This window comes from Ovis aries, chromosome 4 (assembly GCF_016772045.2).
Source record: "Ovis aries strain OAR_USU_Benz2616 breed Rambouillet chromosome 4, ARS-UI_Ramb_v3.0, whole genome shotgun sequence".
Classification (NCBI taxonomy): Eukaryota; Metazoa; Chordata; class Mammalia; order Artiodactyla; family Bovidae; genus Ovis; species Ovis aries.
In genome coordinates, this window is record NC_056057.1 from 32,550,646 (window position 1) to 32,569,682 (window position 19,037).

The window sequence follows — 19,037 nt, forward strand, 5'->3', positions numbered from 1 at the left end:
GTTATCCCACCTACAAGAATATAAGTTCTAATCTATAAGATAAAGAAGTTATTCTACTTTGTACATTTCTAAGTGATTTCTGACACATGATATGTGTTCAATGAATATTTATCAAATGAATTTAACCACATAATGAAAAGGTACCAAATTTCCCAGATTTCAAATAAAGTAGAATCAACATTTCAAATTTCAAAAATGCCAACAGACAATGACATCAAGTTTTTAGGAATACTATATCTCCACATTAAGATATAAAATATTCTAAAGAGCAAAAGGAGACTCTTTGTGACCCCCATGGACTACACAGTCCATGGAATTCTCCAGGCCAGAATACTGGAGTGGGTAGCCGTTCCCTTCCCTAGAGGATATTCCCAACCCAGGGATCAAACCCAGGTCTCTGACATCGCAGGTGGATTCTTTACTGGCTCAGCCACCAGGGAAGCCCGAAAGTAGATCACACAGTTATATCTGAGAAGTACTTCTGAGTACATTTTTTAAGATTGAGTTTTCTTTTTCAGAATACAGGATACACACTGCCTTTACCACATTTATCAGGCTAAAAACTAGATTATTTGCTTTTATCTGCATGCCATGCATTTTGATTTTCCTCACCATTTCCAAAGCTTATGTAGTTCTACTATGAATGGCAGGATTTATAAGCACCAGAATCTGGGAGTACAGTTCACTTGATCACTTTCAAACTAAATTTGCTATCTAAAAATGCAAAGGAAATGCAGGAGAGGGGAAGGCAGAGAAAAGAAGCAAGGGCTGGGAAAAACTTACCACCAGAACCAAACTACTAGCTACTCAAATTTCTTGCCTTTTCTCAGGCCTCCATATACTATTCCCTTCAGCTTGCAATGTCCTTTTACTTTCTACACCTGGAAAATGTGTGAAAATCCATCTAGACTCAGTTAAGCATTGCTCTGAAAGTATGTATTTACTTATTTTCTCCCTTTCCTCTTTTGGGACACAGGCCATGTGCTACTCATCTTTGATTTTCTGTTGCCTAGCACTGCAGCTGACACATAATGGACACACAAATATTTGCTGAATGAATAAATGAATGCAGTGACCCAGGCTCTCCAAGGTTATCCCCACAGACAGAGAGACAGACAGACACATACATACATACACAGAAAGACAGACACAGACACATACATAGACAGATGAGCAGCAGCATGTTCAGAGATGGCTTTGGAATATGGTGATCCTATTTTAGGAGATGATACATTGGAGCTCATTTTATCATAATTTTTTTATTCTGTCATTTTTCTGAATATAAAGTATTCTTACCTCTCTATTCATTTCTCAAAAGGAATCAGTTAAACACTGCAAAACATACATTACAGTTTTTAAAACTCTAATTTTACTACTTTTTAAAATATATATATTTCACAATAAGAAATTAAAAATCAATCAAATGAAAACTACCAGCACGATGAACTCTGAGAGTACTTACCTCACTTTGTGGCTCCTGGATAACTTTATAGAGAGATGAAACTAAAGAACTCTTTTCCTTCAAATTTGTAGCATAATTTGGTAAAGACGTTTCTGGTAGTGTCTAAACAAATTTAAAAAATACACTTTACTTTTATGAAATGTCCCAAATAGGTAAATCCAAATACAGAAAGCAGATTGTCAGAAACTGGGGGAGGGGGAATTGGGGAGGGGAAGAACTGAGAGTGACTACTTAGATACAGATTTTCTTTGGGGGGTGATGGTGGGGCTTTCTTTGGGGCTTAGATGATGGTGTTAATGGCACAACACTTTAAAACCAGTAAAAAGCCTCTGTACTATCACCTGAAAACAGTGAATTTCTCATTATGTGAATAATATCTCAACAAAAAAATGGTAAAAGTAAAACAAAAGATACATTTAATACTCAACATCAACAGGGATACAAATTAATATCAACACTGCATCTTTGACCATAGTTTGGAGCTGGAAATAAGAATACGAATCATTTGTAAAGCCGGAGGTACATTTTTTTGTAGCAACATACATGTTACCGATCTCATTAACAGTATTTTATCCTGTTTCTTAATAAACATGTTATATAAGGATCTAATGTTCCAAACCTTAAAGCCACAGATCATATAATGTCTGTTAAGTAAGACTGTTCTCCTTTACAGAACTGGGGGGAAGTTTTTACTTCTTGGAACAGAGAAAAAGATAGCCACACTACCAACAAATTTTCCTAATGCCATTTAAAATATCAACAACTAACTAACCACAGTTTGGTAGGGTCACCCCTTCAGAAAGGACACCATGGCCAGAAAGGAATGGGAAGAGATAAAACTCCAGTAGTAAGTCAGACAGTTTTGGGTAAAGGTAGTAGGGAAATATGAAAACAAAAAAACAACTTCATTATAACAAAAGATAAAAACCTATCCTTCTAGAGTATGGCCTTCTTTAACAACTTCTGTCTTCCAACTCTTTATTTTTTACCTAGGAAAAGTATTTCTATCAATCAACCAACTAATTAACAATGTTTATCCTGCAGCAGATATAATGTCTCAGTTCAATTCAGTCGCTCAGTCGAGTCCGACTCTTTGCGACCCCATGAATCACAGCACGCCAGGCCTCCCTGTCCATCACCAACTCCCGGAGTTTACCCAAACTCATGCCCATCAAGTCGATGATGCCAGCCAGCCATCTCATCCTCTGTCATCTCCTTCTCTTCCTGCCCCCAGTCCCTCCCAGCATCAGGGTCTTTTCCAATGAGTCAGCTCTTTGGATCAGGTGGCCAAAGTATTGGAGTTTCAGCTTCAGCATCAGTCCTTCCAAAGAACACCCAGGACTGATCTCCTTTAGGATGGACTGGTTGGATCTCCTTGTCTCAAGGCAAGAATACTGAAGTGGTTTGCCATTCCCTTCTCCAGTGGACCACATTCTGTCAGACCTCTCCACCATGACCCGTCCGTTTTGGGTGGCCCCACATGGCATGGCTTAGTTTCATTGAGTTAGACAATGCTGTGGTCCATGTGATATCTTGCTTCTAATGTCTCGAGATACTGGTAATTGTAAGAGATACATTATTTTTTCCATGTCCCATATCCTAGTATTTTATGATTTAAAATGGGTTATAGTTTAGTGTATATAGGTGTATGTGTGCATAAATAGACATATAAAATTAAACAGCATATTTATAATAAGGATATTTGATTCATTTTAACTTTACTGTGAATTCCTCAAAGGCACGATCTATCTTATCTCTCCATCTACAGCATTCAGCATAAGGCCTTGTACTCAAATCTTTGCTGCAGACATTATATAATAGATGAACAAAATAAGAAATAAATATTCACTGTTACTCTTCAGTAGATTCTTGAAAAACAGGTCACATTTCACCTTAGGATATATAAGTGAATAGACTGTTTTTTTAATTTAATAGGACAGTTTTGTTTACCGGAATGGTTAAGTAAACGTGAACTATCTGGGAACCTTCCACCATTCTTTGGGTGGGGAGGAGAGAGTTTCACTGCAACTGCTTACATAAAGAGGGGATTAGGGCTTTCTTCAATAGTTCAAAAGCATGTAACAAAAGATCTCCAGGCAACATTCCATTTCTGTTACTTGATCAACAGTAACCTAATACTGGTGGAATTTATATAAAAGGGAGTAACTGTCAAACAAACAACAGATGTCTAATTGCCTGGAAGATAATGAACCTAAGCTATATATGAAAAACACATTAATGGATGTTTGTGCATGTGTGCACATGTGTGTCTAAACATAAAATTTCAAACTAAGTGAATTGAAAAATAAATCTTAAAAAAAGATTAGTGAATAAAAAGATTTTTACATGCACTATCTAGCCTAAAACTGAAACAGTCATTAAAAGTGTGAATTACAATTTTTAGTTATGTACCAATTAACCCTCATGAGGTAAAATGTTTTTTGTGAAATAGCCCAAGTAAAACGACAGTTCTTTTCCGAAGACAAGTTCTAAAAAATATTCTGGGCCTAGGCTACTACTGCTAAATGAGAGGTAAGGTCTCCTAAAAATTAGTGAGCTATTACATTTTTATTTCATTTTGTCAATGTGAGAAAAGTTAACTTTTGTCAATAGGAGAGAAAATACAATTGCTGTGTTTATGAACAGTGCTTTGAAAACCTTAAGATGTAAAAGAGTCTATGGATTTAAATACCATTACAACAAACCTTTAAATTTATATTGTACTAGTTCAAAGGTACTGGCCTTCTTAAATACTAGTTACGTTTTCTCACTTTGAAGAATGCAGAACTAGAGACAAAAGAAGTAATAATGGGATAACAGGGTAAGAAATTAGTCTTGGCAAAATTTGAAGAAGACAGATGCTTCAAATTAAAGTATCATTTGGCAGATGGCTTTTATAAAATGTAAGGAAGTGATACAGGTTAGATGGAAGAGAATTAATGAAGATGGACAGATGGATAGAGAACCAATAAATAAAACAACTCTGACCAACAACATTACACATAAGACTAGATTTTGAGTCACATATTCTGATTCAGTGACTACCAGAAAATTTAAAAATCTGCTATATAAATTTACACATAACATTAAGAAAAATACAATACAATCTGTAAGATAACATTTTACAAATAAGTATTTGAAATATAGAAATTGAACTAACTCATGAAATCTTAAAATAATTAAGTCTGAGTCTAATGACTTTGTTGGTATACTGCTGCTGCTGCTGCTGCTGCTAAGTCACTTCAGTCGTGTCCAATTCTGTGCAACCCCATAGACAGCAGCCCATCAGGCTCCTCCGTCCCTGGGATTCTCCAGGCAAGAACACTGGAGTGGGTTGCCACTTCCTTCTCCAATGCATGAAAGTGAAATCATGTCCAACTCTTAGGAACCCCATGGACTGCAGCCTACCAGGCTCCTCTGTCCATGGGATTTTCCAGGCAAGAGTATTGGAGTTGTTTGTGTACTAAGAGAATATTAATGAGGGCCCAAAGCTGGAGTAGATGCTAGTTCATCCAAAGGCAAAAAAGAAAAAAAAAAAAAAGCACAAAGCAAACTACGTTATCTTGTGCATTTGAGAGAATGCTCAGTGAGTTATGAGTCTGGGAGTTCAGGCTGCACCCATGGAAAAGTGTAGAGCTAAAATCATCTTCACACGCCACCTATTTCAGGGTTTCCTGGTGAGGATGTTGAGACCCAAAGAAGTTATGCAATTTGTCCAACATGGTAAAACCACCTAGAGGAAAAATTTGACTTCTCAGTCTCAAGCACCCTGTATCACTTACTTTATCAATCATGATGACCTTGGCTTATTAGCACCATGGTTAATAAATTAAACAACCAAGCAGAAACTTAGAATGACAGATAAATAATCTCTAAATTTTATTTCTTAAATATTTTAACCAAAATATGTAACTAACATCACAAATCATTTCAAAGGACAAAATACTTTAATTTTAAAAGTAAGAGATTTGTTCTTATGTACTTTACTATCTTCTATTATTTTTAGTATGTTGCTAACTTTGTCTGGTAACCTTAAACTCTTTAACCAAACATAAACAGGGCTGAATTCAATGCACATTAACACAATTCAAAATAGTTTTCAGAAATGCCTACCATATTAACCAAAGAATACGAAATATCTTCCCTTATACCTGACAAAAATGTGTATATCATTTGTTATATCAAATTGACTATATTTACTTTTGGATGGTTAGGGGAAAGTTAAATAACTTTTCAGTTCATAGGGTCCAGGATTTTACTTCTCTCAATGAAAAAGCTTCCTTCCCAGAAATGGAAGAGAATAAACAAACAGATGATAAGCAAAGAGAATTAGCCATAACTTTCAATTATTTGCCTTAATAGTTGACTCCTCCCCAATGTTCCCCATCCTTCATCATGCCCTCTTGCCACAACTCCCATATTAAAAAATGGTTTAATGGCTATATTTCCTTTTGCAAATTTTGCTTCACCATTAAACATAAGAATATCCCAGAAGTGGTAGTCAGCTGTTAAACTTGACAATTTTCAACAACTTGCCAAAAAAATCATGATAATGAACCATATTAAACTCTCATGAAACAGGAAAAAAAAAACTTAAAAACACAAAGACAACTTATGTAAGAAAAAAAGACACACACCAGATTTATTCAAACTGTTAAAATATGTAGATGGCACATACAGTGCACTTCTATAAGAACATGCATAACTACATCACTCTATGAATTAGGGGATCCATAGAAAGATAATTTATGACTACAAACGCTGACAAAATGAAAATCTTTGTCATTCATCAGGATGAGATGACAACAATGGCTACGGCCAGCTACAAAATTAACAGGAAACACTGCTTCTCTCAAGGACATACTACAGCTGAAAAGTGTCATAAAAACCTCCATTTAAAAAAAAATTAATTTAGTTTTTAATTGAAGGATAATTGCTTTACAGAATTTTGTTGTTTTCTGTAAAACATCAACAAGAATCAGCCATAGGTATACATATGTCCTCTCCTTCTTGAATCTCCATTTTTTAGTGACTTCTGTATTCTTACTCAGTGAGAAGCTTTGCTATCTAAAATCACAGATATCAAAACTTTTGCTCCTTAAACGTGTATCGATAAGAATGAAATATCCCACTCCTGCCTGGAGGATGTGAGTCACCTAGACACAGAGAACCAGGCTTCAGATTAGGGGTTTCTGAACCCAACATTGCACACAGATGTTACCTTCGTAGGTTCTAAAGACAACATGACCATGGGTCCACTTCATAGCCCTGGTCTGATTTTAACCCCATTACACGTCACTCTGCTTTGTCTTGAGCCTATCAAAATACTATTTCATTTAAATTTCATCTGAACACCTTTCCTCCAAATCCTATAATTATTTTATTTTTTTGTTTGGTGAAATGCCTACACAGTACCTATTGTATGGTGTCCCTCATTGAAACAAGCTAATAACTCTGACGTTTGTCTGAGGTCTTGGGCTAATCGAGCTGGACCAAAAAAAAAAAAAAAAAGCGTCAGCCCAAACTTTCCATTCCTGTGGTTCCTGATCAGGAAGCTCACATAATTATGTGTAACAGTGAGAAAAAGAGGACAAAAAGAAGGTTATTGTTTAGTCGCTAAGTCGTGCAACTCCTTGATCTACCGCACACCAGGCTCCTCTATCTATGGGATTTCCCAGGCAAGAAGACTGGAGTGGGCTGCCCTTTCTTTCTTCAGGGGGGGACCTTCCCGACCCAGGGTTCGAACCTGTGTCTCCTACATTGGCAGGTGGATTCTTTACCACTGAGCCACCAGGGAAGCTCCAGTTAACTGGTTAAAGAAATATAATTTTAGCTATCATAGAGAAGAGTTCATAAGACAACGAAACAGAGGTTTTGTTTTTGTTTTTCATCCACTAACCAAAAGTTATATACCCCTTTACAGGCACTGGGTAAGCCAACTAAAGAAAGATGCATTGATAGAAAGTTGTGCAAATATCTTCCCATCTTCTCATCGTTGATCATGTCCATTTCCCCTGCCGCCCCAAATTGCGAGAAACATTTTAACTGCGAATTGTTCATGATGGTTAGGGAGAGTGACATCAACTTTCAGAGACTTTAACCATTCTTTGTGATGTTGCCATAAAAGGGAGAAGACAAACCTTTAAACCACTTGGCAAAAAAGGAGCCAATTTCCTCACAAAGATTATTATGTGTAAATAATTCCCCAATAAGTTTTTTGGAATATTCTTTTGCTTCCACAGATATTTAGCTTTTTAGTCATTAAAAAAGGAAGCCAATGGAATTTAAAACTCAGATAAAACTTCTTTGGAATATAGTTATTATAGTAAAACAGTAAATATTACCTTAAACTCCGACAACCATTCCTCCACAACCCCTTTCTCTGAAGTGAACATTTTTCCACATCTGTTCTAAATCTTCAACCTGAAAATTAACATAGAAAAATGCTAAAATTTTGAATACATTTTTATAGTCAGATTACCAAAGATAGAAGTAATCCTATAAAATTTATCTACTTTTTTATTGAGAAATTAAAACAGTTTCAAACATAAAATTACTGAGTTAATATCACAAATCAATGTGCACAAACAGCATTGAAATGCAAGAATCATGACAAAAGTATAAACGATTATAACATGATGAATTAGCGCTACAATTTTCACTCAGCTTTTAGTAATGTCAGCTGTAAAACATACTGGACATTTTTCCCTAGTTTAAATTAAATAATTCCAAAGAGATAATGCAACTTAAGAACACATTTTAAAATTGTGAAATATAAAAAGACATGCATCCAAACTTGACTTTATAGAAACCATTACAGTAATTTAATTTGCTTATATTTCAGTTCTTTAGCACAATAACTATCTAGGCAAGCAACTTGGTTTCCTGGAAGCTTAATATTCATGAAACAGAAGTAAAAGTGCTAATATCCAAGGTAATGACAATATGCAACAATAGCTATTCAGAAGACTGGAATTTACTTAAGTATAAATAAGAAAAAAAAAGTTAAAGGAAATGCAAAACAAATTTATCTCAAGAAAAACTTCTGTCAAAGTACAATATAGTTTTCTTAATACCTCCATCTATAAGAGAGTAGACTGTTTCTTGAGGGAAAACTCTATTAGTTCTATCTGAATTTGCTAAACTCTTAAGTCAGACACAAACCCTGCGTTATCCTTCTTGATTTTCATCAGAATTGTCATGTAGAAGAAACCGAGGCAAAACTGACAGAAACTGAATCTTGATTCTATTCTTACTTGTAGTATAAACTTGGGCAAGTTATTTGCCTTCCTTTTTTCATTCATGAACTAGGAAAAACCACAATACATACTTTCAATTGATCACTGTGAAAATTAAATGAAAAAATGTAAATAGAAGCACCTGGCAATAGAAGTGCTGTCTTACTATGCAATACTATTATTGAAGACTATCAACGCATGCAACTTTTGCTTAGTTGTCTATCAAAGTATACAGATACATCTTAAATAAACAACACTGGTTCTTGCAAAGAATACATTCTAATGTTTCTACTGTCTAATTTCTATTAAAAATGGTTAAGAAAATACATATATTCATTGATTCATTTATTCATACATGAAGAATTACTTGAGATATGCATTTTACTTTTTTAGGATTAAAAAATAGCCCTTTTATTATTCTAAATTTTATCCTTGGATCAAGCCAAACTATTAAAAAACCACATTATCTGTACCGTATTATTCATTTTATAGTACTGTTCATTCACATAAACCAGGCTTTGAGTTTATGCCCAAAATGTTATGAAAACGCTGCCTGATCATATGTTATCCCCTTTGAAATCCAAAGGAGCAAAAAATTCACATCTTCAGTTTTCAATACCATGAAAAATTCTTCTTTAGAGTAACTTGTTTGCTTTTATATTATGGATACTGTGAGTCTCCCAGCAGATTCTCTTTGCTTTGATTTTAATAAAATGGGAGTCAAAGCTTCTGCCTTAACTCTATCCACAAAAAAGCTGGCTAGGATTAATTTTATTTATATTATATTACACACATTCCCTTATTTTCTTTCTACCTAGATCTACTTTTTTTTTATCCTGTTATACACATTTGTGAAGCAAAATGAAGCAAGGTAAATATAAATATACATGAGTTTTCTTTTTTATTTATCCATTGCTCATCTAGTAAATTAAGACAGAAAGCAATCACAAATAGCACCAGAAGTTACAAAGAATTGGGAAGGTAAAATTTTTACAAAAGTTCAAAATAATTCTCTAATTAAAATTAATTTTTAAAAGTTTAAAATCAAGAGGGATATGCAAAAGGATCAAGAATAGTCAAAGCAGTCTTAAAGAATAGCAGTGCTGGAGGACTTGGACTTCTAAATATTAAAGCTTACTACAAAACTTACCAAAAGCATAGTAATTAAGCCAGTGTGGTGTTATATTATCACTGTCAATAAAATCCAATGAAACAGAGCAGAATGGCCACAAACAGACCTATACATACATCATGATCTGATCTATGAGCAAAGTGACAATGTAATTCAGTAGGGAAAGGGTAATCTTTATAAAAAATGGGGTTAGGTCAACTGGACAGCTACAAGGATGGGATAGAGGGTAGGAAGAGAACCATAACCTACTAGCTAACACCATATGCAAAAGTCAGTTACAGTTGGATCACAGATCTAATTTTAAAAAGTAAAACAAAGCTTTTAGAACATAAGAGAATACCTTCAAAACCTTGGGGTAGGCAAAAAAAGAAATTTAAACGAGACACAGAAGCACTTATCATAAAGGGATTGTTATAAATTGGACTCCATTAAAAGAATTTCTGTCTGCCAACAAATGAATGGATAAAGAAAATATGATACACACACAAACATACAATGGAATATTATTCAGCCTTCAAAAGAAGGAAATTCTGCCATTTGCAACAACATGGATGAATCTGGGAATCTTATGCTAAGTCAAATAACCCAGACACATAAAGACAAATACCGCAAGGTCTCACTTGTGTGCAGAATAAGTCAAACTCATGTTAACAGAGAGTAAAGTCATGGTTTCCAGGGGCTGGGGGTGGGGGGCGGCGGTGGAGGAATGTGCAGATGCTGGCCAAAGGGTACGAATTTTCAGTTATAAGATAAGTAAGTTCTGGTAACCTAATGAGCAGCATGGTAACCCATAGCTAATAATAATGGATACTTGAAATTTGCTAAAAGAGTAGATTTTAACTGTTCTCACTACACACATAAAAATTGGTAATTATGTGTGATGACAGACTGTTAATTAACTTGATTGTGGTATACCAAAGCATCACGTACACCTTAAATACATAATTATTTGGCAATCATATCCCAGTAAAACTGGGGTGGGGGAAGGGAAGAACTTCTATTCACCAGAAGATACCATTAAGTGGATGAAAAGACAAAACCAGAGTGGGAGAAGATACTAACAATTCTGTCAAAAGTCTCATATTCAGAAATAAAAGGAATTCATCAATTATTAAGAAAAAGGCAGAAAATTCAATAGGAAAAGCAAACACATCACTGATCCAAATGGAAACATAATATACGAAAGGTACTCAAGATTATTAGTCATCAGGGAAATATCACACACACATACACACACACACACACACACACAGCTAGAATGAAAGAGACAATACTAAACGTTGAAAAAGATATGAAGCAACCAGAATATTCATACACAGTTGGCATGAATGTAAATTGATATAGTATCCCGGAAAACACTTTGTTCAGTTCAGTTCAGTCGCTCAGTCGTGTCCAACTCTTTGCGACCCCGTGAATCGCAGCACGCCAAGCCTCCCTGTCCATCACCAACTCCCGGAGTTCACTCAGACTCACGTCCATCGAGTCAGTGCTGCCATCCAGCCATCTCATCCTCGGTCGCCCCCTTCTCCTCCTGCCCCCAATCCCTCCCAGCATCAAAGTCTTTTCCAATGAGTCAGCTCTTCGCATGAGGTGGCCAAAGTCCTGGAGTTTCAGCTTTAGCATCATTCCTTCCAAAGAAATCCCAGGGCTGATCTCCTTCAGAATGGACTGGTTGGATCTCCTTGCAATCCAAGGAACTCTCAAGAGTCTTCTCCAACACCACAGTTCAAATACACGACCATAAATGCAATATGGTCACTTGGATTGGATCATATTGAACAGACCAGAAAAGGGATAGTTTCCAAGAAAAAAAAAAAAGCCCTGGTGAATTTCTAATAAAGACTTAAATTTAGTTAACAGCAATGTAATAGTAATGACAAATATACAATCACAATATGACATTAGGAGAAACTGAAACTGGGTGTGGAGTATACAGGAATTCTCTGTACTACCTTTGCAACTTTTCTAGAAATTTTAAATTTTTAAAAAATTATTGAAATTCTCATGTATTTCTCTCCTAGGATCCAATCCAAATGATACTGTATTCAAAAACAAAACAAAACATTAAAGTACATCAACACACAAGCACATATTCATATCTTCTGATAACATTCTACATCATTCGTTATTGAAGCTTCAATTTCAATACTTTCATAATACTTCATTATACAAGGGCTTCTCAAACCTAAGGAGCAAATTCTCTTCCATTACATTTCACTCTCTGCACTAAACTGAGATGACAAAAAAACTAATTTATGAAGAGATTTCTTATCTAGTTGCTGAAAATTTAAAAAAGGGAAATAATTATAGTACTGAATTATAAACATGAATGAAAATTCAAATCATGTTTACTTATCATTAGTTGTGTTTTAAGGACAGTAATAAACTCAAGCATTTTCGTTGTCTTTCCATGGGGTCAAAAATCCTCAGCACAATATAGAAATATTTTCAATTAAATTTATAATTCATAAAAATATTACACTATGCCATAAAATTATAAAAAGTAAAAATTTCAACTGGCATTCATGCAGTTTTAAATTACCAAGTCAAGCCAGTTTGAAACAAATCTAAATAGAATAAAATTTAAAAATTCTTTTAGATGACAAGTTTTTTAAAATTTCATAAAAGGAAAAGTATCTTAAAAAAAACAGAAAATGTACAAATATTAAAAATGAGACGGGAAACAATAATGCATTATATGAAGCAGAGGTTAATGGAATTTTTTAAAATGTAGAATAAGTATCTAGAGAAACAGAAGATGAAAAAGCAATAGTGTGTGCCAGCTGAGAGAAGTTTTTCTTTGTCCCTACCACACACTGCAACACTCTAAAAAAATCTCTCCATTAGTCCTGGCTTCCATGATGAATAACAGTTATGACTAAAGGTACCACTAAAGACTAGGTAGGACAAGAAGCAAATGGACCACAAAATTGAAACAGCATTTTAAAAACCATTTCTCTCTACCAGCACTCAGCAAGAAGCTCTCTACAGTGACTATCTCACCCCCACATTTCATATCTAAGATGTAATCTTTTAACATTTATGGCAGTCTTGATTACGTAACTTTGAAGTTTTATAAAACTAATTAGATATCTCAAGTAGTATTTTAAAATATATTCTCACATTAAAAAAAAAACTTTATTCTTCTCAAAGGCAAAAGGAACAAAATTAGGTATTTCATACTGTGTAACTAACTTCCTATTTTTTTCAAACATATCTTGGAAAAGAATATTTAAAACTGTATTAGAAAGCTTGCTAAGATTCAATGTATTTCACAAGCAGAGTTGGTCTGTGTGAAACTGATTTTTTATATTTTCAGTATGTAATAAAACATTTCTAAATCTCTATTCTTCAGTTGCTGCATTATATTTTAATTTTAACCCTGATAATGATTCCTGAATTCCTCAAGAAACTTTCCAGAAGGCATATCATAAAAGTGTTGTCACAAAAGGTCTATACGTTATATTTTACTCTCATCCAATTAAGGAAGAACACAAAAAGAAAAAAAAGTACTTATAATTTTCACTGCAAAACTCTAAAAAATATTTTTACTATTATTTCTCATGCATCATGAAGTATTTAGTTCAGTTCAGTCGCTCAGTCGCGTCCAACTCTTTGTGACTCCATGAATCGCAGCACGCCAGGCCTCTCTGTCCATTACCATCTCCCGGAGTTTACCCAAACTCATGTCCATCGAGTCAGTGGTGCCATCCAGCCATCTCAAGCTCTGTCATCCCCTTCTCCTCCTGCCCCCAATCCCTCCCAGCATCAAAGTCTTTTCCAATGAGTCACCTCTTCGCATGAGGTGGCCAAAGTCCTGGAGTTTCAGCTTTAGCATCAGTCATTCCAAAGAAATCCCAGGACTGATCTTTAGAATAGACTGGTTGGATCTCCTTGCAGTCCAAGGGACTCTCAAGAGTCTTCTCCAACACCACAGTTCAAACGCATCAATTCTTTGGCGTTCAGCCTTCTTCACAGTCCAACTCTCACATCCATACATGACTACTGGAAAACCATAGCCTTGACTAGACAGACCTTTGTTGGCAAAGTAATGTCTCTGCTTTTGAATATGCTGTCTAGGTTGGTTATAACTTTCCTTCCAAGGAGTAAACGTCTTTTAATTTCATGGCTGCAGTCACCATCTGCAGTGATTTTGGAGCCCAAAAAAATAAACTCTGACACTGTTTCTACTGTTTCCCCATCTATTTCCCATGAAGTGATGGGACCAGATGCCATGATCTTCGTTTTCTGAATGTTGAGCTTTAAGCCAACTTTTTCACTCTCCTCTTTCACTTTCATCAAGAGGCTTTTGAGTTCCTCTTCACTTTCTGCCATAAGGGTGGTGTCATCTGCATATCTGAGGTTATTGATATTTCTCCTGGTAATCTTGATTCCAGCTTGTGCTTCTTCCAGCCCAGCATTTCTCATGATGTACTCTGCATAGAAGTTAAATAAGCAGGGTGACAATATACAGCCTTGACGCACTCCTTTTCCTGTTTGGAACCAGTCTGTTGTCCCATGTCCAGTTCTGTTGCTTCCTGACCTGCATATAGGTTTCTCAAGAGGCAGGTCAGGTGGTCTGGTATTCCCATCTCTGTCAGAGTTTTCCACAGTTTATTGTGATCCACACAGTCAAAGGCTTTGGCACAGTCAATAAAGCAGAAATAGATATTTTTCTGGAACTCTCTTCCTTTTCCCATGATCCAGTGAATGTTGGCAATAACTAGAAATTAATACTGACTCTTCTAAAACCATTTGCTTTATATGTCATGAAAATCAAGTTTATATAAATCTAAAGAATAGACAAATTTCTGTAAGTAGATAATAACATATCACAAAGTTTTAACTTTTCTATCCTATGAAATAGGGCCATCATAAGTAAATTAAGTGCTATCAGAAGATTATCAAGATTCTTGGTTGAATTTTAGGAAAACAGCGGAAGGAAATGTTCAGATTATGTTATAGAATAAACTTAATTTAATCTCAGTGATTTTACTGCTTAGAAAACGACCCATCAACTGGAGAGTTCTATGAAACAGGAGGGTACCTGGGCTGATGCTTGAAAAGAAGTTGTGCTGACTGCCTCACCGCCCATGTGTGTTCTCAAGTGAACAGCTTCCTCTCAGGGCACAGGGAGAAGGAAGAGAATTTACAGCCAGGAGCAGAAGCATGGGAAATCTTTCCAAAGACCTATAACTTAGGCCTATTTTCCCCATAAGTCAAAAATATCTGGTTATTAAAAATAGAGCAGAGATTTTTGCCATGGCAAATGTCTTTCGAATTCAGCATCTTTTGCCTTCCCCAAGGACAAGCACAACTGTGTTGGGATACCAAAGTATTATGGCAACCAGGCCAGTGTATTTCTTTTGTAAAAGGTAGGACAACTGGAAGAAAGGCAGCAACCCCTCTTCTCATTCCCCATTTCCAGCTTCCTATTCCCAAAATTTTCAAGACTTCAAAAGAATCTGTTGTCCAGGGAAAGGATATCTGATTTGAATTCAAATAATACAAGTGAGAAAACAACTTTGGTATCTGGATTGTCACCAAAAGAATGCAGTGAACACATGCTGTGACTTGATCTGCAGCTTTCACTTTTCTCAACTGGGGAATAATTGCTTTACAGTACTGTGTTGGTTTCTGCCATACATCAACATGAATCAGCCACAGGTATTCATATGTCCATACGTCCCCCGCTCTTGAACACCCCTCACATCGCCCTTCTCATCCCACCCCTCTCAGTTGTCACAGAGCACTGGGTTGAGCCCAGTTTACTGTGTTACACAGCAAATTCCCACCTGCTATCTATTTTACACGAGGAAAATGTATATGCTTCCCTGGTGGCTCAGACGGTAAAGAATCTGCCCGCAGTGCAAGAGACCCAAGTTCAATCCCTGGGTCAGGAAGATTTCCTGGAGAAAGGAATGGCAACCCACTCCAGTATTCTTGCCTGGAGAATCTCATGGACAGAGGAACCTGATGGGCTACAGTCCATGGAGTTGCAAAGAATCAGACACATCTGAGCGAATTTCACTTTCACTTTTTTCACTTTTCAAAGTATGTTTCCATGCTATTCTCTCAATTTGTCCTACCCTTTCCTTCCCCAAGTCCACAAGTCTGTTCTCTGTCTATGTCACCATTATGCAGCTTCCACTTTCGTGTGTTTGGAATCCAGCCACCATACTATAAGAAGCCCAAACCATCATGAAAAGTTGCAAGGGTAAGAACCAAGACCCTGGCTGAGAGTCAGTACCAAGTACCAGCCACAAGGCTGAGCCATTTGGATATTCCAACTGAGCCAAGCCTCCAGATGACAACAGCTTCAGCTGACAACATGAAGCAGAAGACCTGCCATGCTATAACTAATCTAGTCAAGCTCGGATTTGTGAAGAGATCGAAAATACTTGCTGTTTGAAGCCACTAAGTTTGGGGATGGTTTGTTAGGCAGCAACAGATAACCAGAACACCACCTTAATCAAATATCTAGGATATACCTTTTTCGAACAAGGCAGTGTCCTCTGATTAGAGAATATCAGATTTTTCAAAACACGATCCCTGCCATCAAGGAATTTGATTTTTCTCTCAAAACTTGTAGTAAAACTTATTATAAATAGGACATAATCTACGAATGTTCAATGAGTGTGTTTATATTCTCCTTATGTATACTTTTTGCCTATCCTACTGTTAATGATGAGACATTGTGACACGGATGGTCAGAATTCAAAGTTTGGAAAAGTCCATAGCCACAAAGCAAACACAAAACTCAATTAATAACTATCTTATCTTAAATGCTATGCTTGATCAATGGAGCCAGCTTAACAGAGTAACCATCACAGTTATCACTATGCTATATAAAAGTTGCTTTTATTCATTAGGTATAAACTATCTCATTTTGTACGTATCCTGATACTGGCATCTCTGAATTTTCCTAAGACATAAAATGATTTCACTTAAATTTTCAGTTAAAAAAATGATGTTGCATCTTGGTTTTCTTCTTTATAGTACTGTTTGTTGTTTAATTGCTAAGTTGTGTCTGACTCTTTTTGCGACCCCATGGGCTGTAGCCTGTCAGGCTCCTCTGTCCATGGGATTTCCCAGGCAAGAATATTGGAGTAGGTTGCCATTTCCTTCTCCAGGGGATCTTCCTAACCTAGGGATCAAACCTGCATCTTCTGCATTGGCAGGTGGATTCTCTACCCATGAGCCACCAGGGAAATCCTCTTTATAGTATAGATCTTTGCAAATTTTGAAATAGTAAAAAATTTTTAATGATACAATAAGGGATTCAGCTTCTTCAGCATTACTGGTTGGGGCATAGACTTGGATAACTCTGATATTGAATGGTTTGCCTTGGAAATGAACAGAGATCATTCTGTCATTTTTGAGACTGCATCCAACTACTGCCTTTCAGACTCTTTTGCTGACCATGATGGCTACTCCATTTCTTCTGAGGGATTCCTGCCTGCAGTAGTAGATATAATGGTCATCTGAGTTAAATTCACCCATTCCAGTTCATTTTAGTTTGCTGATTCCTAGAATGTCAACATTCACTCTTGCCATCTCTTGTTTGACCACTTCCAATTTGCCTTGATTCATGGACCTGACATTCCAGGTTCCTATGCAGTATTGCTCTTTACAGCACTGGACTTTGTTTCTATCACCAGTCACATCCACAGCTGGATATTGGTTTTGCTTTGGCTCCATCCTTTCTTTCTTTCTGGAGTTATTTCTCCACTGATCTCCAGTAGTATATTGGACACCTACTGACCTGGGGAGTTCCTCATTCAGTATCCTATTATTTTGCCTTTTCATACTGGTTCATGGGGTTCTCAAGGCAAGAATACTGAAGTGGTTTGCCATTTCCTTCTCCAGTGGACCACATTCTGTAAGAAAAGCTGAAGTTGAACAGTTCTATGAAGACCTACAAGACCTTGTAGAACTAACACCCAAAAGAGATGTCCTTTCATTATAGGGGACTGGAATGCAAAAGTAGGAAGTCAAGAAACACCTGGAGTAACAGGCAAATTTGGCCTTGGAATGTGGAATGAAGCAGGGCAAAGGCTAATAGAGTTTTGCCAAGAAAATGCACTGGTCATAGCAAACACCCTCTTCCAACAACACAAGAGAAAACTCTACACATGGACATCACCGGATGGTCAACACCGAAATCAGACTGATTATATTATTTGCAGCCAAAGATGGAGAAGCTCTATACAGTCAACAAAAACAAGACCCAGAGCTGACTGTGGTTCAGATCATGAACTCTTTATTGCCAAATTCAGACTTAAATTGAAGAAAGTAGGGAAAACCGCTAGATCATTCAGGTATAACCTAAATCAAATCCCTTATGATTATACAGTGGAAGTGAGAAATAGATTTAAGGGCCTAGATCTGATAGATAAGAGTGCCTGATGAACTATGGAATGAGATTCGTGATATTGTACAGGAGACAGGGATCAAGACCATCCTCATGGAAAAGAAATGCAAAAAAGCAAAATGGGTGTCTGGGGAAGTCTTATAAATAGCTGTGAAAAGAAGAGAAGCGAAAAACAAAGGAGAAAAGGAAAGATATAAGCATCTGAATGCAGAGTTCCAAAGAATAGCAAGAAAAGATAAGAAAGCCTTCTTCAGCGATCAATGCAAAGAAATAGAGGAAAACAACGGAATGGGAAAGACTAGAGATCTCTTGAAGAAAATTAGAGATACCAAGGGAACATTTCATGCAAGGACGGGCTCAATAAAGGACAGAAATGGTATGGACCTAACAGAAGCAGAAGATATTAAAAAGAGATGGCAAGAATACACAGAAGAACTGTACAAAAAGGATCTTCATGATCCGGATAATCACGATGCTCTGATCACTCACCTAGAACCAGACATCTTGGAATGTGCAGTTAAGTGGGCCTTAGAAAGCATCACTACAAACAAAGCTAGTGGAGGTGATGGAATTCCAGTAAAGCTATTTCAAATCCTGAAAGATGATGCTGTGAAAGTGCTGCACTCAATATGCCAGCAAATTTGCAAAACTCAGCAGTGGCCACAGGACTAGAAAAGGTCAGTTTTCATTCCAATCCCAAAGAAAGGCAATGCCAAAGAATGCTCAAACTACTGCACAATTGCACTCATCTCACACGCTAGTAAAGAAATGCTCAAAATTCTCCAAGCTAGGCTTCAGCAATACGTGAACTGTGAACTCCCTGATGTTCAA

The 19,037-nt window shown here is 36.4% G+C and overlaps 1 protein-coding gene across 5 annotated transcripts in view; it reads right to left on the minus strand.

The window, feature by feature from the left end:
• The window catches only part of HYCC1 (hyccin PI4KA lipid kinase complex subunit 1), a 216,582-nt gene that overhangs the window by 41,145 nt on the left and 156,400 nt on the right, over nucleotides 1–19,037 (minus strand). For 4 of the 5 annotated variants that reach the window (XM_042248458.1, XM_042248457.2, XM_004007785.5 and 1 more), the window contains 2 exons: nucleotides 7,807–7,885; nucleotides 1,463–1,564 (listed from right to left, as the gene is read on the minus strand). In XM_042248458.1, the coding sequence (XP_042104392.1) occupies nucleotides 1,463–1,564; nucleotides 7,807–7,857 (153 nt within the window). In that variant the 5' untranslated portion in view covers nucleotides 7,858–7,885. The remainder of the gene's footprint in view (nucleotides 1–1,462; nucleotides 1,565–7,806; nucleotides 7,886–19,037) is intronic. The other variant, XM_042248459.1, reaches the window with a different exon arrangement.